Genomic DNA, 22,692 nt, shown 5'->3' with positions numbered 1-22,692 from the left:
TGGTGTGATGTTGTATAGATGTTGCAGAACAGTCACAATCAAGAAAGCCATATCTCCTGGGTCTAAATTTGTATGTCCTGTATGCTGCTGAAAGGCTTTTGTTAGATCTGGCCCTTGTGGCAGGTTCATCCCCTGACTTTTTGCCTCCTTGCCTCTATTTTTTCTGACCGCTCACTGTTGGCTCTAGGACTCTGAGCACTTTATCACTGCTGATCAGTGCTAAAGTGCAGGTGCTCTCCCATCTAAAGTTGGTATGATTGGTTTATACCTAATTGGCATATTTACTTTACCTATAAGTCCTTTGTTCATTGGTATATCTATACCCAGGGCCTGTAAATTAAGTGCTATTAGTGGGCCTGCAGCGCTGCTTGCACCACCCACTGAAGTAGCCTTTCAAACCTGTCTCAGGCCTTCTAGCGCAGGGCCTGTATGCAGTTTTCTGCCACAGGGGCCTTGCACCTAAATGTACTTCGCTGGCCCATAACTCCCCTTTTACTACATAAGTCGCGCCTAAGGTAGGCCCTAGCTAGCCCTATGGGCAGGGTGCTATGTATGTAGAAGGCAGGACATGTGCCAGGTTGCATGGCCTGTCCTGGTAGTGACAAACAGCTTAACTTGGTGTCTCACTGCTGTGAGTGCTGCCTTCTCATAGGATTGCATTGGAAATGACCTGCCTTAAGTGTAGGGAGTATTGTCTGATTTATGAAGGGTAGCGTAGGCATGTTTGGTATGGTTGTAATGGTGGTAAGAAATGCTGCTTACTGGTGTAAGTGGATTTTTTATTACTATTACCACTTCTAGAAAGTGAGCAATTCTCTGTGCTTATGACTCAGGTGTTTTACAGCTTGCCTCCAATCCATGTCTGGGCAGAGTGACAGTTGGGCTTTGTGAGTACTTTTCAGACAGCCTGTACACAGAGAGGGTGGAGGTGTCACAGAGGTGCATCTGCATACTGAATAGTCTTCCTGGGCTGAGAGAAGGGAGAGGCGGGGCACATCTGTTTGTAAAGGCTGTGCCCTGTCCTCACATAATAGGGTCGTTTACCCACAACTGATGTTTGGAGCCTGTGCTGGAGGAGAGAGGGGGCACTCCCAGAACCTGCTCTCCCCTTCCTTTGTAACCCACTGTAAAACGGAGTATAAGTACAAGGGAACTTTCCCCACAATTTGGTGACATTTTGGAACTGGACACAATGCTGCTGGAGGGACTCACCAGGAACCGCCATGGACTGCTGCTGCTGCTGTGCTGACCTGTGACCTGCTTGGTCACTTTGAGAAACTGCCTGCCTTCACCTTGTGCTGGCCGGCTGGTGTGCCCTGCCACCCTGTGCCCCTTTTTGGTACTGTTGTTCCACAGGGGCTGGGAGCTGGGGCTCCTGACCCCTGCCATCATCTGGTGAAGCACCTAGAAAGTGCTTCTGTTTATGTTCCAGCACGGAGATTGGTCTGTTGAATTATATTCTAGCGCTTTGGAAAGCACCTTTCTGCTGACAAAATCACCACCACGACCTGGGCTCATGGGATGGCTCTAGCGCTTTGAAAAATGAGTCACTGTATCCCTTTTCACTGCCGTGACCGGGCTCTTCACAAGAAATCCAAGCACGTCAGACGCGCTTCTGCTGGTGCCCCCAGAGCACAAAGGAGAAATGATGGGAACTGCTGTGCTCCTTTAAGTGCCCGGGGTGAAGCGTGTTGAGAGAGGAGCCCCCGGGGCACAAGCAGGCGCCTATCTTGGTGTCTGCACATCTCCACAGCCTGGGTGGGCCTGTCTGGAAGCTGGGTGGGAAAAGGAAACCTCCTTGCCCATCCAGGCCCCTCGCTGTGCTGGTGAACTGGCCGGGGGGTGGTCAGAAGCCTTATCAAAGGCTCCCCCTGCCCTTAGGACCCCTTCCTTTTGGCCCCTGTGCGATCGCGGTCCCCAGGTGAGGCCTGATACCAGTATCTCAAAGGGTGGGTGTGGTGGAACCCTCATTGGAGGCTCCCCACCCCGCCGGGCCTCTTGTTGACTTTGGGCATGGTAGTGGTTCTCCCACCCCTCCCGCCCCCCCCCCTCCCAAGCAGAAGGGCCAGTGGTTGAGGCCCAGTGGGCCCACAGAGATAGCAGGACCCAGGAGGGGACTCATCAATCCAGAGGGGGTGCATGTCTCCCCCCCTTCCCCCCAAAATCACCGTAGGGCCCCCGTTTGGCACAGTGAAGCAGCGGGGGACCCTTTTGATCTCCTCATGGCACTGGAGGTGCCTCAGCGTTGTAAAATAGGTACTTTTAAAGGACATATGTAGGCCATAAGTTCCTTATGTGGACACTACTGATCTATATGTTGCCTACCTATTTGTATGATGTTTTATATATGTATGCTAATGTTCCTTTTATGGGCATGACATGCTGATATGTTTTTCTTGACTTGCCGTATGTTTTATAATTATCCTGATATGGACGTTTATGAGATTTCTAGGACTACTACATTTGTGTAGTAATGTGATTCCTGACTACTGCTTGTGTTGCAGACAAATAAGTAACCTGTGTGTTAGATGTGAGTACTGCTGGCTCTGCAGAGTAACTAATTTGTAACATTCGGACAACTTCTAAGGTAGCAGGATATTACTGACATGTTTGATCTAATAATTGCGTTGTGTACAATACAGTATATTTTGATTTAACTTGTTGTGGGGATAGTGCTTCATGTGTGTTGTGCAAACGCTTTACTTCCATACTGTTTAATGACTTCCTTATCCATTCTGGGACCCATGTTTCTCCCCTAATACTTTTTCTGTTGGTGTAGTTGTAAAGACAGAGTGAATTCCTTCTCCCAAAGCCATAACATTTTGTGGTGGTGTCCAGGCCATAATTTGTGAATTTTGTGAAGTTGGCACAAACCTGTTCATTAGTGTGTCCCCTGAAGCTTGCTGAGTCTCTCCAGTCAGTATGACCTGTGTAGATCCTGTTTGGTGTGCCACTAGTCTGAGAAACCATAACCTGTCCAACTGGCACCTCAGTGGAAAGTATCATATGAAAAGTCTTAGTTTGAGCCGGAGTACCAACAATAGCTTGCTGTGTCAAGGGTTGCATGACAACAGGCTGTGGCACAATTGGTTGGGCTTTTAATACTTGTGATGGTATTTGCTGTCTCATTACAATGGCATATTTACAGACCTCAGTGTTTGCATTTGACTAGTAGGCTCTGGGACTGCTGGAGCTATTGGGGCAGTGGCATTTGTCAGATTATTTCCAGCATTCTCTACAGAGGATTCAGCATTAGGTGGAGGATGTTTTGATAACATTTCCTCCAATATAACGTCCCCTGAATCAGTTTAAATATCTGTCTTTTGTTCTTCCTGTACCTTACGTTCTCCCTTAAACTTCTTTCTAGGTGGTCTTTCCTCTTCCTTAGGTCTTTTCTGTTCTTCCTTTTATATGTATAGGGCATAGTCTTGTCCATCCAGCTATGAACTTCCTCCACACTTCTATCTTTTGATATCAATCCGCATATGCATAATTTTGGACTTTTAGTTCATCTGACGTCTCTCCCTTTCATGCTTTGAAGCCATTCTCTTCCATTCAAATGATGCTTCAAACTGGGTGGGTCAATTGAGTGGCTTTCAGTCACAGAGCATGTCTCTTACCTGTCTGATTACTGCCAAATTTAATTTTGTCCATCTTGGAAAAACTCAGATCACCCTCTATTCTATAGTTTTACTTTATTTTCGGAGCCAGAAACATGTATGCAGTCCTCTTTACTATCATATGGAAAGCTGGTGTTCCTTCTGGAGGAGCCTCTTCTCCCTAATTGGAATCACCACATTCCCTCTTACTATTCTTAGTATTGTTTTTAAAATCGTCATTATGATAAAAACTCAGGTTAAATACAATGACCAGAAACAAAACCGGTCCTTCGCCAAACTTTTATCAATCACAGTGTAAATCTTCACCAACCGACCAATAACAGCACAGCACCCTACTACGTCACGATTTACTCTCTGCAGCAGCTCTCCCTCCTTTACAATGTTCGTCATTCTTAGCAGAAAACCAAAAATGAAATGCAATTTTATCAAATCTTTGAGTCTTCAAAGGAAAAAAAAATAGTTTCTCATCCTATCGAAGTAAGATCCTTTAAAAATAAAATCTATCAAGTTCTTAATCCACAGTTTGAGTGAGTTCTCGACCTGCAGGAAATCACCCAGTTAGAGTAACCTTTCATGCTAGGTTCACCAATCGCCAATGTCTGTTTGTACAATCAAAGACATTCATTTCCTAATTTTGTGTAATCGATGACATCTCACAATTTACACTTCACCTTAGCAGACAAAGCAATTATCTTTCCCCGGTTCTTAGACACCATCTACAAGTTCCATACCAGTCTTTGCAACAGCCCTATTAATACTCTCATCTGATGAGTCTTCAGCTCAGCAGATGCCACTTGTGACCACTATTGACCACTAATCATCTGCTCACCACAATTGAGCTTCAAGTATGTTATTCTATCTTTCACCTAGCATCTAATGTATTTTTAATATTTCAAAGCTTATTTTCTCCCTAGCACTAACACATTCCCTCTGCTACCAGATTAACCACTGGGTGCACTGCTTCCTTCCCAGTACCCCACTTGGTCTAGGCTGGACCCTCAGTATGGATCTTTGAGTGGCTGAAGAAATGTAGTAAACTGCAAACAATAATTTCAAGATACATGCTTATTTAATAATTTGGTTCCCTTAGTCAGAGTTTTAGTAGTTTTGAATTATTTGTTTAAAACAAATAATATATGGCTTTATTAATGAAACATTAAGTTACAGAAACACTCATGATGTATCCTGAATTTGTCCCTGCACTGTTTCTCTGTCTCACAAAAATGTGGTAAGTTGGAAGAATACTTTCTCTTTGTCTGGGAAAGTTAGAAAAGAACATTCAGGGGGTCATTCTGACCGCCACCCGCCAAGCGGGAACTGCAACTTGGCCGCTCCGCGGTCAAAAGACCGCAGAGGCCAATCTGACTTTCCTGCTGGGCCGGCGGGCGCCCGCCAAAGGAGCGCCTGCCGGCCCAGCGGGAAAGGCTCTGCAACAATGAAGCCGGCTCCGAATGGAGCCGGCGGAGTTGCAGGGGTGCGACGGGTGCAGTTGCACCCGTCGCGATTTTCACTGTCTGCAAATGGCAGTCTTACTGGATGATGAGTTCTTTGATGTCCCTGTGGCCTTGGGGAGGGGAAAACAAGGGGCAATCTGGCAAGAGCTTGGTGACACCAGGGTTGGTTATTAGTCCTTGGGTGCAGGGTAGTGATCAGCAGGGCAGAACAGTTCCTGGGAACAGTCTAGCCTGACAGAGTGGCTATCCTGGCATCCAGCAGCATTTATTCCAGCAGAGTTTCCTTGAGTCCAGAAGTGTACTGATTTGAGTGAGTCAGAAACCCTGTACTTATACTTGAAAGAACCTTTGATGTGGAGGGTGACTTCAAAAGGTTTCTGTGAAGTACACAGGTCCCCCTTTTAACTCAGCCCTGGCTCCAGACTATCAGTGGGAGCTAATCAGTCCCTTTGTGTGTGCCATTTCAAGGGTAAGTGGGAGCTCCTCCCACCCTCCTCACCAGGAAGACCCATCAATATGCAGATGTAGTGGATTATCCTGTGTTGTAGTTGTCTTGAGGGAATGCACAAGTGCAGCTGTCACCTAGCCCATGTCAGATGAATATTGGACACAGGCTGTAGGCACTGAGCGCAGAGAAATGCCCACTTTCTAAAAGTGGCATTTCTAGGGAAGCAATAATAAGTCTGACTTTACCAGTAAAGAGGATTTATCATTACTATTCCAGTGATACTAAACATTATGCAACTACTCCTCTCAGAGCAGGAATTACAGCTTAAAAGTATTTTAAGGAATTCCTAATGCTGGTCTATGAGGGGCAGACCTCACAGTAATGAAAAACAACTTTGGGTGTTCATTACCAGGACTTGAAAGACCTAAAAGTACATGTCCTACTTTTTACTTACATGGCACCCTGCCCTGTGTGCTAACTATGGCCTACATTAGGGGTGACATATGAAATAAAGGGGGAGTTTAAGGCTTGGAAAAAGGATATGAGTGCAAAATTGGGTGACAATGAGGCTTCACACACAGGCTCTGCAGTGGCAGACCTGAGACATTTTTACAGGGATATTTAAGTGGGTGGCACAATCAGTACTACAGGCCCTCTAGTAACATTTAATTTACAGGTTCTGGTATATGTAATATCAATTTGCAAGGGACCTGCAGGTAAATTAAATATGCCAATTTGTGGATACACCAAAGCTACCGTGTGTAGGGAAGAAGCACATGCACTTTAGTACTGGTTAGCAGTGGTAAAGTGCTGAGTCCTTTGGCCACATAAAAGTTAGAGCAACACCACTGGAGGCAAAATCCAAAAGAGTAAGACCACCCTAAGGATGCCAGGTCAACAATTCCAATTTTCATCACTGACCAAAGGTAATGGGTTCTTGGGCCAGTATATTTTCCCATGATTTTTTTTTTTTTCATTGAAGACAGAGATGCATAGTTCTACCATAGAAGATTGTGTTCAGATATTACGCATCTGGGGACACAACTCCTTCCAGGTTGAGAATACGTCTGGATCAAAGCCTCATGAAGCAACATTTCTGGTATCATCCTGAGGAAGCAGAAACTGTTTGGACTAGTTCTTCCAGAAATGGTGCCTGTATGCCAGCGGGGAGGGGTACAACAGATTCTGTGCCTTCTTTGGGTCACAAGATTCCCCTCTAGCTAGGTGTGAATTTTCAGTAGCTCTATGAACTGCATCACCAAGTGCCCCTGGGAATGGCTTGCACCTTCTGAGCCTTCTCCAGAATTCACTTTGTGTAGCTGGGGAGCCAGTGAACCATGCAGTTGAGCTGCCTCCAGATGCCTTATGAATTTCTGCAGCTCCACTCCCTGCCAAGCCAGCGATTGCCTGGAGTCTGAAACCATTGGCTGAATCTTTCTATTAGTTAATGCTAGCCTACTTTGAAGTACTGGTTCAGACTCCAGAGCCTACATTATATCCGTCTTTCTCTTTGCTGTTTTTTGTGGCTGTAGCCAGTGCTAGCTACCTTTAGTGCTAAAACTTTTTGCATGCATCTGATGGCTGATTTTAAGCCATTTAGTCACTGAAAATGTGTATTTTGGTGTACTGGCACTGGGCACAATTGTTACCCCTAATGACTTGTTAGTAGGTTAGAATGACTCCAGTTAACTAAGCCCACTCACTGGGCACAGGCATCTGATTTTGCCACCTGTAAGTGAATGTTGCGGTTCACCAAGCTTGGGTGGGCAATTTGTTTTGGGGGGGAGGGACAGCCAAGTGGGAGGGAAGAAAGGGAAATATTAATGGAAGGTTCTTTGAGTCGCGCTTGTTTCGTGGTATATGCTTTGAAAGCATTACCATTCAAACACCTGTACATAAAATCAAAATGGCAGCAGAGTAAATTGAAAATCCTTATTAGAGCTGATTAAGGCCTCACTAAATAAGGTTGTGTAGCACGGAGATGATTCAGGACCTGAAGATTTGTAAAATGTCTTAACGTTGACTAGCAAAGTCAAGCAAAGGTCGTAGCAAAGTCTAAGCGAATGAAAAATGTAATTTCAAGATAAGGATGTGAAGTACTTAAACTTTGCACATTTTAATAAAAGCAAATATGCTTGGATTGTGTGCTGTGGGGTGTGGTCAATTAACAATGTAGAAAAATCATTCCTCTTAACAACGGTTTTGTTAGATGGTTTTGAATCACTTTATTTCCTCAAACTTAACTGAAATTGCACATCAAGAGGCCGAATAAAATATGAATGTGTTGATACAGACAGTGACGTTGGACGCAGCAGAAGCGTAAGAGGAGGAGCTTGGAGCTAGGCTCAAGAAGCTTGCAGGATTGTGGGAGCCAAGAGTTTTACCGCATTGCGGTGGATCTTACCTGACCCGCACTTGCACTCACCTGCACCTGTAGGGCATGAGTCATGGGGGGGAGGAATTGAAGTTGCCGTGCTTAGTGGAGGAGCCCCGGAGGAGATCTGCTGGTGCATGACCCACTGCTTTGCTGCCCTGCTGCGTAGTGCCTCACTATCCACGACCAACGCGGATGGAGATGTTTGTGGAGATCGGTACGTTGTATGTTGTAACCCCTCCCACCCCCAAAAAGGGGTCAGAAGGGGCTAGCTGTGGTAGCAAGGGTCGCTGCAGCAGTGGCAAAGGGAGTGGTGGTGGTGGTAGTGGACAGAGAGGGCAAGATGACAGAGCTGCAGTGGAGCATGGTGAGGCAGGCGTCTCAGTCCTCACCAAATCAGCAATTAAGTAATTTCCAGCAGCCTAGCTCTCCCGCTCACTCTGTAATTTCCATATGCTTTCTAGACTATGGGCCTCATTCTGACCCTGGCGGACGGCGGAGGCCGTCCGCCAGGGTACCGCCGCTGAATGACCGCACCGCGGTCAAAAGACCGTGGCGGCCATTCAGACATTTCCTCTGGGCCGGCGGGCGCTCTCCAAAAGAGCGCCCGCCGGCCCAGAGGAAATGCCCCTGCAACGAGGACGCCGGCTCAGAATTGAGCCGGCGTAGTTGCAGGGGTGCGACGGGTGCTGTTGCACCCGTTGCGTATTTCAGTGTCTGCTTAGCAGACACTGAAATACTTTTCGGGGCCCTCTTACGGGGGCCCCTGCCGTGCCCATGCCATTGGCATGGGCACGGCAGGGGCCCCCAGGGGCCCCGCGGCACCCCCCTACCACCATCCTGTTCCCGCCAGGAACAGGATGGCGGTAGGGGGTGTCGGAATCCCCCATGGCGGCGCAGCAAGCTGCGCCGCCATGGGGGATTCTAAGGGCAGCGGTAAACCGGCGGGAGACCGCCGGTTTGCCTCTTCTGACCGCGGCCGAACCGCAGCGGTCAGAATGCCCTGCGGGGCACCGCCGGCCTGTCGGCGGTGCTCCCGCCGACCCTGGCCCCGGCGGTCTTAGACCGCCGGGGTCAGAATGACCCCCTATATAGCCCAGAGACTTTAATCTTGGTCAGCAAACGTTTGCAAGTAAAGGGCTTGACAAGTGACAAGGTGTTTTAAAGAACTGAAATAGGGTTTGAGAAGGTAAAGCCTCAGAGCTGTGGGCCCCTGAGGTGGAGGAGAAGTGGCTGGCATTAGGCCAGTGCAGCCTATTATCAGGGGGGGCTGTCTCTCTGACTTCTAAGAGTTCCCTTGCATGGTGCTTGGAGCATTTGTTTCTCTGGAAAAGATTAAAAATTACTAAAAATGCTCATTACATTATATATCAGTTTGTTGGCTAATCCTTAAAGGTGTTGTCTCTATCAGGATCTTGATTGAGGAAGCCTCACACACGTCAGCCAAACACCTCCCAACTGGTAGAGCTTTTGTCAAATGGACATGCAAAAAGACTGTCAACCACCCCCCTAAGAAATAAGGGTATTCCTTATTTGAATACAAAAATATCAAACTCCATTCTCTCCTTTTTTTCCAAAAGGAGTCACCTGAAGATCCAGTCTCCAAGGAGGAAGCTGGTTCAACTGCTAGAATTTTGGACACCTGTGGAAAGGATATCGATTCATACTCTGTGGCTAGAAAGGCTTCCTTTTTTGGAGGGAACTCTGCAAACATTTCTCCCTCAACAAATATGGTATGCATTCCTAGAGCATGGGATTTTACCATCCCTGATATTAAGGTGAATGGCATTAAAGGTGCAAGGAGTCTTTCTGCCTGTTGTGTGATCACGCCTTTGGATGGTAAAAATAAATCTCCTGATCTAAGGCTCTTTAGGAGTACTCCTTCTGATCAAGCATTCTCTCTATTACTGTCTTAACTGACCACTGATTTTGTGCACTCTGAGAACTTTCCCACTGATCCTCTGGACCAATATACAGTAATTTTGGAGTCCATTAAATGCCTAGAGAGAATTGTTTTATCTATTTTGGCACTTTCAGAAAAATCAATAAACTTTGATCATACCCAAGACATACTCCTGATCATATTGAAAGTCTTGATGGACCAAAAGGACAGGCCAGTTCTGGATGAGAAATTCTTGATGGCCACAAAGGAAGCTCGTAAACAATTGGGTTTACTCTGGATACATGTTCAACTGTCTCAATGCACAGACCAGGGAACCCAGGCTCACAAAAACCCCAAGTGCTCTTTAATTCTCTGACCTTCAAGAAAATCCTCCACCAAGATAGTGTTGATTATTCTTTGGAAAATCTATTTTCAAGTCCCCTTATTCTGAGTATTATAGACCCTGCCGTCCCAAAGAAAGAGCCAAACTCCTCGGTGGACTCTTTCCCTATATTTTGGTCGCGCTCCAAAGTACGCTCCAATTCTTCGATTGTGGAGCACAATGGAAATGCAGCCACGAAGATTGATAGAGATGAAAAACGGGGGAGAGTGGGAAGGGAAATGCTGCGAAGAAAGGGCAAATGGTGAATTTCCAAAGAGAACCCAAGAAAGGTTAATTTGAAGACTTGGGATCTGCAGGAACCTCCTCTCCCAGGAAAGAACTTGAACAGGCCACAAGGAAGGATAGGTTAAAAGACTTGGGAGCTACATGCAGTAACTTCCCCTTCCAGGGAAGAACATGATTAGGTCATTTGTGGGGTCACCATCAGGATAATCCTCCCGTTGTAAGGAGGGTTTTGTCTTCCATAAATCCAGTGTTGCCAAATTCTATACCAGATCCTTTAAGTGGTGGGGATGTCAACTGTAAGGAGGAGAATATCTTACTGTATACTGAGACTCCTGAATGTCTAGAGTTTTCTGTATTTGCCTGGAATTTTACTTTGAACCGCTCACTTCTAATCTCCTGATTTACAGATATAGTTGAGTTAAAATTAATTGAAAGCAGTGATATCTCTCATGTGTATCTAGTACAAGGCTTAGGCGCAGTAAAGACAAAAGTTTGCTTTTATTTTAAAACCATCGCAAAACTGACTTTAGTCAACTGTGAGCAATTACAGTGCAGAGGCATTGATGTGGCCCCAGTATGGGAAAAATAACTCCCTTTTAATAGGCAGCAGTCCTCCTCTGGACAATATCTGAAACTGAAGTAGCCTTCAGTTCGCACGTGATCTTATTTCCCCTCTGGAAAATGTTAAGGTTTCCCTTTTCCATGAAAAAATAGTGGTGACGTTCGTGGAAGATGTCCCTTCTCAACATTTAGGTCCAAAACAGGAAAATTGGAGTTGGTTGGTGGGGGCTTTAAATCGTACTTGGGCAAAGGGTAAAACTACAACCAGGCCATTAACCCTACATTTCATGTGGCCTCTTTGAATGCTGCAGGAATAGAGAACCAAATAGGAATATTAGATCTCATTCATTCTCTACAGGCTGATCTAATCTGTATTCAAGAGACCTGAAGTGTAACTTGTTCTGGGTACGCAGTACTTTGTCAAAAGGCACAACCCTCTAAGAAAGGTAATGCAAAAGGGGGAATTGCTATGCTTTTAAGTATTAAACACAAATGGGAGTATGATAGTTTTTCAGTCCCACTAAACCGCTACCAGATAGTGTCTATCCAGTAATGGTGGATGGTAGGAGAATGCTTATGTTAATAGTAAATGCCTATTTTCCCCCTGACAAGGGTCACATTAAAACTTTATTAAACATGTTTAATTGCATTTCCTCCATCTGTTCAAATCCACATGAAAACGTGTATGAGGTATTGAAAATGGGGGACTCTAATCAATCTCTATCCATTTTCTGCAATATAGAGAGGGAATCTGTTCAATATTCCTCCCATTTTATTTCCCCCAAGAATTAGGTCAGATAGAAGGGGGTACATTTTACTAAAAGGTCTGAGGGATCTCAGCTATATCCGTTTAAACGCGGGATTTTACTTGGACTTCCCTGCGGCCTTCAGACACAAATCTCAACAGAGTAGTTCCATTATTAATTCTTTTTTGGCCTCCTATGCAACAGCTGTCGGTGGAGGACATTATAATTGTCTATGCCCTGTTCAGTCACCAAAAGATACTTAGCCTCACACTAAAACCTCATTTGTCCTTAATAGAGACATGGAATTTCAAGGGCCAAGATATAAATTTTAATGGGAAAACCGGTAGAATGCATTGGTCACCTTAAACTTTATCTGTGAAAGAACTGCTTGAAATGACCGTGAGACATATTGATGAATGGAGTGGGCACATGCAAAATTACTTTTCCGAATTAATTGGAAATATAGTTCAAAGCGATCGGCCAAACTGTATTAACCTTAATTTCTTTTGTGGAAGCTTATCTGTTTTAATATTGACTAGAGAAATCAATAAATTGGTAAGGCTGCAGTATGTGTGGGAGTCAAAGAATAGGAGTAGAGGAATTTACCTAATAAAGAGAAGAGAGTGGATGAATATAGGCATAAGGAAGGAGGAAGCCGAACAGAGGTGGGTAGCCCTGGGAGAAGCTGCTGTGACACAAAATTCCTGCAAATTTTGGACAATCATCTCTGAAAGATGCGGTCTAGTAAATCTTCTCTTCCCCCACCAATAGCCGAGGCAGAATGGAGGGAGAACATACTCTCCATGCACACGGAAAACCAGGACACTGAGCCATATGAAATGGACCTTATTATAGGTAGTACGACTGAATTCAATAGTTATGGCCCCCATCAGTGATTGAAATTGAGGGGTTCTTTAAAGTCAATGCAGACTTCTGGAGGAATGGGCCCTGTGAGGTTCCTATGGCAATAATTAAACAAGAGCCCCATCTCTAGGAAAGGATCCTCTACCTGGTATTTTATTTCTGCTACTTAAAAGGTATAGTCCCGGCATCTTGGATTGGCAGTGTCATAGTTCGCCTGTATAAAAAGGGTGATAGATCTTCACCTATAAATTATCATCAAATAGCTCTGCTGGAGGCAGCTGCCATGATTTTTGCTAAAAGTATACTTGTGCACTTAACGTCCTGGGTTGAGGAAAACTCGGTCCTTCCTTTGGAAAAAGCAGGTTTTAGGAAGGAGCACAATACACTAGATAACATCCTATCCCTGCAAATTTTAAATGAAAAATATATGCAGGTCAGGGGTAGAGTGGTATATGCTGCATTTATAGACTTCTCAACAGCTTATGACATGGTAGTTCGTGAGATCTTATGAAACAAAATATTTAAGTTGGCCGTCCCGGCAAACCTGTTACATTTGGTCATAGCCTCCCACTCTTCCACTTTGTGTAAAGTTCTTTTAGGTGGAGAGCAGGGTTTTGTATTCAGAATTCCCCACAAAAAAGATTGAAGTAGGATTGTCTGCTGGCGCTGCTCCTTTTTTAACTATATATCTATATTCTGCCTACCACTTTAGGGAACACTGAAGGCTGTGCACCCAAAGTCAGAGGGCGTCCGATCTCCTGCTATTTATAGGCTGATGATATAGTGGTGTTTGACCTTGCCCTGAAAGGTCTAAATAGGTGCCTGGCTTCCCTAAATTACTACACTGAGCAGCATCACTTAAAAATGTATGCATCAAAGTCTCAAGTGCTATGCTTAGTAGGGAAAACAAATAATGTAAATTTTTTTACTTTTTTTAGTTCCTGGGTCAACATAAGCTGAAGTGAGTAAAAACAAATTAGTTCTTGGGGAAAACCATATCCTGTTCTCTGAGCGACCCAGATCATATACGTACTAATGTCAGTAAGGCTCTCTCTCAGGCAGAAGTTTTATTGGCCTTTTATAATGCCACTGGCCGGCACCGTTTTACTCGTTTACTGACCGTTTATCAAAGCGAAGATCCCAGCCACTCTTGTATGCCATAGAATGTACAGTATAGAGATTCCCAAATGGGAGTTCTTAAATGGGTTAGGGCAGATTTGAAGACGCTGGGTTTCCTGTAACAACTTGACATCTGTGGCAGCCTTACGGCTTGAGTTTGGCATTAATAGCACCTATGTACAGGGCCTAGCGGTGGTGGGCCGGAGGGATTTTTGCCTAGTGCACAGTGTGGAATCTACTCTAAGACATCTAGCATACAAGGAAATCTTTGGTACACTGAGAGAAAAATCCCAGTTCTTTAGAAATCTTAACCTTGCTTTGCAAATGCTTGAGTTTGACTCTCACCTTATTTTATCTTTACTGCCCCTCTTATTTAAAAAGAGGCTATATTGTGTAAAGGTTTCTCACTGGGCATCAAGTCCGGTCACCAAAAAGGAGATTTGTGGCATTAACCAAATCAGTAATCTTTAAACATTCTCAGCCATATTTATCTTGGGATCTACCACATGGGGTGAGGTGCTTCCACATTTTGTTTAGATTAGAAATACTGCCTCTCAAAGATTTAACCTCCAATTGGGATGGAGCTTGTAACATCTGATCAGTCAGTTGGGTGTGCAGGACTTTAAGCATGTTATTTGTTTGTCCCTCTTTAGCAACTTTGATGAAAACAAGGCTGAAACCACTTTATCTGAATTTTAACATTCATTCAGCAAGAGAGGTTTTAGAATCAATGTATAGCCCACCAAATAAAATACTGTTTTAGGACTTTCACGTTAAAATAAATTTTAGATTTAAAAATTAGTTAATCATTCATTGGTGGTTGTAATAAGGATGCATTTTCCTAATTAACTTTTCTTTTGCACATCTGATTCACTTTATAGGAATTGCACTGTGAAATAAGCCAGAGGGGTTGAGATTCAAAGGCACCTTATTGAAGTTATTCTCTTAGGACTGATGCACTTGATATATTGAAGCATTGCATGGCAATGAAATTGTAATACATCTTTGCTGGGCAGCGATTTGGATGTATGGAATTTTACAGATAGCCTATCTTTCCTATTTCATGGTAGATTTTATCCTTACTTTATGTATTGTATTTTATTAATTACTTGTTTGTGGACCTCTTTTGATTTACAAATCATGTAATAAATACATTGAATTGAACTGAAATATTAATATGCCACGTCTATTGGAAAGATTCAAAAATATAGGATCAGATATATACACACAGAGTTGACTAAAGGATATCCAAACAATGTTTTTTCCCAAAGGAAGATCTCAGGCAGAAGCCTAGTTCCATCAATAACATTTTTATAAACCAACTACCATTTCTGCTTGTTGTTTTTCCCTCCTTTATATCTTTTTGGAAACTTTTGAAATTTCAATTATTTTTTTTTAAATTAAGTTTGTAATGGTTCATACTTTCCTATGTTACTGCATGTTGCATTTTCTCGTGTAGAACCACTTTTCAACTTTTCTTGCTCTCCTTTGTTTTTCCTCCAATTCTTTGGATCACCTTATTCTTTGAGATTTAAAACATTCTTTGGATTTAGCCCCTATTTTTCATACTAAATGCTAACTTTTTTATTTTTAATTCACAGCGTTCAACATTACGGGAATGCTGCATGGAATTGTGCATTACATATATTTTGTTGTGTGTAAATGTGTTAAACCAAAGGTTTTATTTTTAAACAAAAGATAACAATGGGAATGACATTTAAATATCCTGTCTTATTTCTCGTTGTCTTTTAAGGCTACGCTGAATGCTCGTACATCCATATTGGCTGCTGCAAACCCTGTTGGCGGAAGATATGACAGGGCCAAATCATTAAAACACAATGTCAACCTGTCTGCTCCAATTATGTCAAGATTTGATCTCTTCTTTATTTTAGTGGATGAATGCAATGAGGTAACCTTCAAAAAATACTTTGCAAATAAAATGCCTGTCATAATGACATCTGCATTATTACGTTTTAATATTTTGCTTCAAGAAAAATGTACCAGTGTATGTTTAAATAACCCCGGAAAATCGCCTTTATGGTTAAAATGTGAAGCTTGCCTAGTTATATGAAGATATTTTTTTACAGATTTATTGGAGTTTTTAATTTTAACTATAACAAATGTGATGCCTTATGAATAGTAAATTCTGACCCAATTGCAGTAGAACAATATCGTCAAGAAATTTCAGCAGGGTCTGTGCAGACTTTTCTTGTGATTTGATGACTGGGATGAACCATGTTTAAAAGCCAAGCCATCCTACATACACCAGTTAATGGAATCCAAGGAGAACAAAATAGATGCTGCTATCAAGGTGTTTGCTCCCCAGTAGGTCACTTTTGCAAGCCATCCAGCCACATTCAGGGAACACTACTTTACACGTATTACAACTCGTTTATCTAAAAAAAGTGGTAAGTTACAATACACTAAGTGGCAAAGATTTGCTTTTACAACACAATTAAGAGTTTAAGGATGGATGGTTGTTGGTTGGTGTTTAGGTTTTTTGAGTTTAGGGATGGGTAATGGTAAGGGATTTTTAGTATTTAGGTATTGGGAATGATCTGGGATATTATTGAGTAATTTAAGGGTACACAGTCGATAGTGTTTTTTCTCTAGCCTTAGGTATTTAATATAAACAGTCTATTTTTTAAAAAGAGTATTTTATCTTATAAGAGAAAAGTGCAAGGGTGATGTGGCCCCTGGGTGGGGACATATATATTTTGGGTATTCGATTTTGGGGTGTTTTTCAGGGGTGTGAAATATTTTCCCAATTAGCTTTCTCATAATTACGTAAAATTATGGGAAATTTAAACACAATTATGTGATTTAACCAAATGCAAATCTGTCATTTTGCCCTATATTTTAGCACAAAAATGTCCCTGTCAGTTTTTGGTGTAAAGATGCATGGAAACAAACCTGAACAGCTGCTTGCCTTCTGTTTTTCCAATGCATATGAAGTAAATGTTTGCTGCTAATTGGGTATTCACCTTCAATTTTACCACAAATGGCACATAATCACATGTGGTAATATTTTGGGAATTTACGTAAGAAATGTAACTCCAAATTCATGAAATTATGCAAATTACTTGTGTTTAAATTCCACTCAGGCATTATGTTTATTTGCTTTCTTGGAAAGTTTAATTTTAAGATACATGATGGGTATATTTTCGGGGTGAGGACATTTTTTTATTTTTTTTATTTTGTTTCTTTTTTTTTCTTTAGTGTTACATTAAAGTAGATGTTCTCATAGAGAGGACTCAAGGAGTCCATCTCGGCTGATACCTGGAGCATGTCAGATGTCAGCAGTGTTTTTGTGACAGCGTTCTGAAGGTACAATGGACAGCACAGTTGAGAAGTGTGTGAATTCCCCTAACATCCAATATAAATACACTGCAAAAATGTTTTACTGTACATATAGGACACACCTTCCCCCTTAACAAGGATTGTCATATGTACTCTACAAGATATCAAGCATATTTCAAATTTGGTTTGCTGCTTCTAGCGTGGTTGTACCCATGAGCTAGTGTCCTCAACCCGGGTCACATGCAGTGTATTCCCAAAAATACTCTACATGGTGACATGATGAATGGTTTAGGAGGATACTCTTACATATCAGATTGGACATTCCAATGACTCTGCTACTTTTTCAATAGATATGACATCCATCTCTTTGTCCTTTCGTCTCATCACCAGGCTCAACCATAGAAATGTACAGCAGTCTGTTATTCTTTCCTGGTACAAGGTTTACTTCAAAACAATATTCCTATAGTTATGAACAAGCAAGCTGTCCTTGCAGTAGATGAGTGTCCACTGTCATGGGACAAAATGTTGACAATAGGTTTGTGATAAGTGCAAATGATGAATTTTCTGCCCCAAATATAATGTTAGAAGTGGTAGACTCTCCGCTCACATGTTAACGGATCCTCTGTATTGCAGTGTTTTCTAATATGTTCAAAGTTCACAAAGCAAACGCTACATTCCATTCATTGTTATACTTCAACAGCATGAGCACTTGCACAAACTGTTATTCTAAGTTTTGCTCTGTGTAGAGTTTTAAAATGGGAGCGTTTAGCTACTAATTTTTTCATAGAATCAAATAGTTGCTATTGATTTGCAGCCTATTCAAACAGTTAGCCCTCTCATAATAAGTGTAAGAGGTTCCATCAGTTCTGCAAAGTTTACAATACGTTTACTGTAGTACTCCTAGTCCTAAAACTGATAACAATTTTCCTTAGAATTGATTGGAGGGCAGTTTTTAATATCAACCAACAACACAACCCTTGAGCAAGTATGGCCAAGTAGCTCAACTTATTTTTTTTTAACACAGTGCATTTGTTAGCTCTCCACACTAGGCGACTTTTGCAGAAGCAAGGAAAATTGTCTTATTACCTCCAAGTAATTCTAGATGAAAACTAAGATATCTTGGAACACTTTTAAACAAGAGTCCAAATCTTAAAAAAAAAATTATACATGCCTATTTGAAGAATGGTTGAGACAGAAACGAGCACTAAAGACATTAATTTACTAGCAATTTAAACCAATAGTGTAAGGGAGTATGGCTTGAGACCAAGTGTAATAGCTACCTGAGTCTGCTGCTCCTCAACCAACCCTGGATTAGTGGAATTAACAAGCACCACTCGTGCTGCTAAACATGGTAAATTGTGTGGCAAAAGACTTAGCCGACTTCCACAATCTGTGGGGATTGGTGAGGTTTGTGTTGCAATGGATGCAAGCAGCATTTCAACTCCTCGCAGCAGAGCTGAACGAAAGCAGTATAGTGGCTATGTACGGTGAGATGAATTTGACTCTGACAGCACTCAGCTCTTTCGAGGACTTTGTCTCAACAGTAAGACTTTAGTTTCCCTGATCATGTGATCTGTTAGAGGGCTGCTTCTTTTATCTGTTCTTTGCCGCACATTCAAATATTTGCTGGCTCTATATACTTGCTCTGCTCCGCTGCATTTATATAGGCTTTACACATCTGTTTTGCTGCACTCATAGACTTTTCTCTCCCATATTTGGATTGGGCAGAGTTTTGCTCACAATGTTTCCTTCAACCATAATGCTTAAACTTATGCCCTAAAACACACAAAGATGTTTATGCTCGCATCACTTCAACAAAATGGTGGCCATCATTTTATCTTTAAGTTTCTCTTCTAGGGGCCTCGTACATTACGTGTGCTGATCCTTTATTCTTTCAGCTGCATGAATGCTTTACTTTGCTTTTTCTGTGATACGCTGAAGTTTCTTTGTGCTATGACCTCATCAAACTCCTTGCACTCATTGCTGATATGTGGATTATGAATACTCTTCTCCCAAAGAAAATACTGAATGGATGAGACTGTAATATTTGGGCTTCCTGATGTGGTCCATTAGGTTTGATCTCTCAGCATTTTGTGTTCTATTCCTGACTTAAAGTGCTTAAAATGGGAATTTCATAATTTTACAGTAGATTAATCTTCGGATGTCTCATACTTGTATATATGTGCTGCCTGACACATGCTAATGTGCCTGTTAATATTGGAGAGTATTTGATCTAATTAAAATCTAGTTATACTTTTAGTACTGTTGATTAATAGAAATCGCAGATCACAAACTAAAGAGATAAAAGATAAAAAGCAAAATCAAGATCCCAAAGAAAATAAGGCAAATCTTAAGTTCCCAAAAGTGGAACCACTTCTCATTGACTCTATGGTTAAGCCAACAAGAGATCAGAGTGCTAATCTTGATATTATGTTAAAACACCTTGATGCTGTTCTTGACTTGTCTCAAGAGACCAAAACAAACATGGACACTATGCATCAGGAAATAAAAACAGTACAATCTGATTTTAGAAAGCTTGCAAATAAGCTTACAGATACGGAATCTAGGATTGGCCTAATGGAAGACTCTTCTATCTTGGAAAAGAAGGGGAGTGACTCTATCAACAATAGAGTGAAAATGTTATCTATAGAATTATGTGAACTTGAAGATTGTAGTAGGAGTGTGAATTTGCATGTTCGTGGTCTGCCAGAAAACGCAGAGATTTAAGTCAACTCTTGCACTGAATTTCATGAAACCTGGATACCTCACATAGTTATTTAGTTTAATAGAGACTTTGAAATAAAATGGGCTCAAAGAGTACCTACGGTTAGACCTAAACTTCAAGCGGACTCCCGAAACTCTAATCCACAAACTGTGTTCTTTAGATCACACAGAAATAATAGTAGCACAAGTACAAAATGTTCAGTGGAATGGCTCCAGCATCAGTAGTATCCAAGACTGCTGTAAAGAAATGTTTTCCATCAGGAAAGAATTTCTTGCAGTGCAACAGAAACTGAGACAACTCCATTCTTTTAGGTTTTGTTGGCCCAACAGATTGCAGATCACTGTCAGAGGTGAGGCTATGTTTATCGAACCAGATGTTCCACAAGACTTTCTAGACGCTTCATTTGTTTCGGAGATGTTATCCTGAGCCCATAAAATGGTTGAGCTTTGAACTGCACTTGTTTTATGGTACACCTCTTTCTTTCGTTTGAATGCTATTTATAATATGGCCATTCAATGATAGTGTTTTTTACTGTTATGACTATTGTAGTATGAGGCGAGACAGGGAGTTACGTTTTCACTTTGTTTCTCTTCTTTACTCAAACTACTTTTGTTTGCCTCTAACTGTATGGGGAGGTGGGCTGATAAATATCTAACCCTATGATTGTGATGTTCTATTTTAATAGTGTGTTTTAGTTGCATATGATTGTTACCCAAGTGACTTTTTTTTTTTTTTTAGTTAAGGATCTTGTTTTTAACAGTGTATTCTGATTGTTCTATTGTAATTTTTCCACCTTTTATATAGGTCTAATTTGATGCTTTCCTTTTTATTTCAATAAGAATACAACTTTGCATCCTTAATACATTTGATGGGTTGGCCAGCTTATGTACGATCTCAGTATCTTTATTCTCAACAGCAACCTCAGTGGGTTTCTTGGCTAATTTGGCCTGGCTTGCTTGTGGCCTTTAAGTTCCTATTCAACAGGGGTTGAGGGAAATGCACCTTCAGCACATTTCAGGGGTTCGGTGGTGGGTAAGTTTCAAAGGAATGCTTTCACTTTTGTTGCATTTTTGCTACTTTGCCTCTTTTTTGGCTTTTTCTTTGTTTCTATTCCTCTGTTATACTCTTTAACTCTCTTCTTTCTCTTCAGGCTACTTGTTTCTTGTGCTGGTTTCACTTATATTATTATTGGCTGAGGTTTGTGGATCTGTCTTAGTTTTCAGAATTATTTAGGCTTAAATTATTTATACACAGCCTATTGATACCTATTGAGGGATACTCCACTGCCCTCACACTTAATAGAATTATAGGTTTATGGAGGTTTTTTACAGCAATGTCATGACTTCCTCCAGTAATATACTCTTTTAAAATCAAAAGGTCTCAACTGCCCAGTTACAGGACATAATATTGTAGGCTATTGTAGCACATAGAAAAGTGGATTTATTACTTCAGGAAATGCACTTGAATACTATACATGATGCTAAATTCTATAGTCCATGGATTGAGGATATTGGTGTATCTACTGTGCTGAAAGAAAAATGGTTATTACACATGTCTAAAAAATCTGACCTGACTGTATTATCATACATACATGAACAAAATGGTAACTGCCTTATTTCTAAGGTCATGAAAAGTAATCTTGAATTGTTTATTGTGAATGTTTATGCACCCGGTGATAATGCAACAATAATTTTGGATAGAATTTGACAGACACTAGCAGAACTTCTGGTTAATCTCCAGATAGTTCTTGGTGATTTTAACATGCCAGCGGATGGCACCTTTGGTAGAATTTCAGCTTGTAAATTCTTGGTCTCTACCTCTCATAAACAGATGAAGCTTTATTGCAATAATTATGCCCTAATTCATGTTTTGAGCTTATTTAATCATGTGGGTTGTGACTATACCTTTTATTCTCTCTGCACCACTCATTTTCCAGACTAGATTATCTATTGACTAGTCCCCTTTGTGCAGCTCATTCTCCAACAATTGAACCTATTATAAATTCAGAATCATGCATGCAGATCTTTAAAACTTGATTTGGTTGACTCTTCACCCATTTCTCGACAGTGGAGACTAAATTATACTTATTTGACAAAAAAAACATTAAGATTGCTCAAGCGTTTGATAACTTCTTTTTGTAGAAATCCATATTTTTGTCACTTTACCATGGACTAGTTAGGATGCTCTTAAAGCTACATTAAGAGGGGTAATCATACAGCAAATGTCCTTAAAGAATAATTTGTCTTCTGCTCGTCTTGTGGTGCTAGAAATAGAGAGCTCATTTAGACAAACAGCTTTGATATACAAAAGGTTCAGATGTCTTACCTATCTACTTGCCTTACAGTTAGAGTATAATAACATTTTAAGTAAGAGCTAAAAAAAAATGGCTAGATGTGGCTAGTTCTAATAAAGCTTGCAATAGGAAAAAGGCAGTTAAAATGTTAGCAAATTATTTAAAATATACAAAATTGAAATCTCTCAAGTCAGCAGTAAGAATCTCTGAGGATATGGTGATCTCTGCTATGCAATGTATTCTTGGGACTTTTAAATCGTTTAAGGAAGAATTATATAGCTCATAAATTGGCTTTCTCTGCTGCTACAAATAAATATCTAAAGACATGTAATCTTCCACACCTTTCCCAAGAAGATGCTCTTAATATTAATAGCCCAATAAATAATGATGAAGTCATTGCTGCTGTACAATATTTTAAAACTGGGATGTCTCAGGGCCTGGATGGCTATATTGCTAAATGTTATTAACTCCTTCTAGATGAAGTGATTGAACCTCTATTTGCTGTTTATCAATATGCTACTTCAGGCTCCATAGTCAGATCGGACACAAGTTAAAATTGTTATCTCAAAAGAAGGAAAAGCTCATTTAAATGTTAAGAATTATAGACCGACAACTGATAAATCTTGACTGCAAAGTTTATGCTAAAGTTATGGTAAGTAGACTGAACTCTGATATCTT

General features: G+C 41.3%; 1 protein-coding gene across 1 annotated transcript in view; it reads left to right on the top strand.

Annotated features, from left to right (window-relative positions):
- LOC138259079 (maternal DNA replication licensing factor mcm6-like) overlaps window positions 1–22,692 on the top strand; it is a 482,778-nt gene that overhangs the window by 276,643 nt on the left and 183,443 nt on the right. The window contains exon 11 of the mRNA XM_069206547.1: window positions 15,450–15,605. Coding sequence (XP_069062648.1) covers window positions 15,450–15,605 — 156 coding nt within the window. The remainder of the gene's footprint in view (window positions 1–15,449; window positions 15,606–22,692) is intronic.

The sequence above is a fragment of the Pleurodeles waltl genome, chromosome 2_1, assembly GCF_031143425.1.
Source record: "Pleurodeles waltl isolate 20211129_DDA chromosome 2_1, aPleWal1.hap1.20221129, whole genome shotgun sequence".
Lineage (NCBI taxonomy): Eukaryota > Metazoa > Chordata > Amphibia > Caudata > Salamandridae > Pleurodeles > Pleurodeles waltl.
Note: the sequence above shows the minus strand (reverse complement) of the source record. Positions and strands in the feature narration are given on the sequence as shown.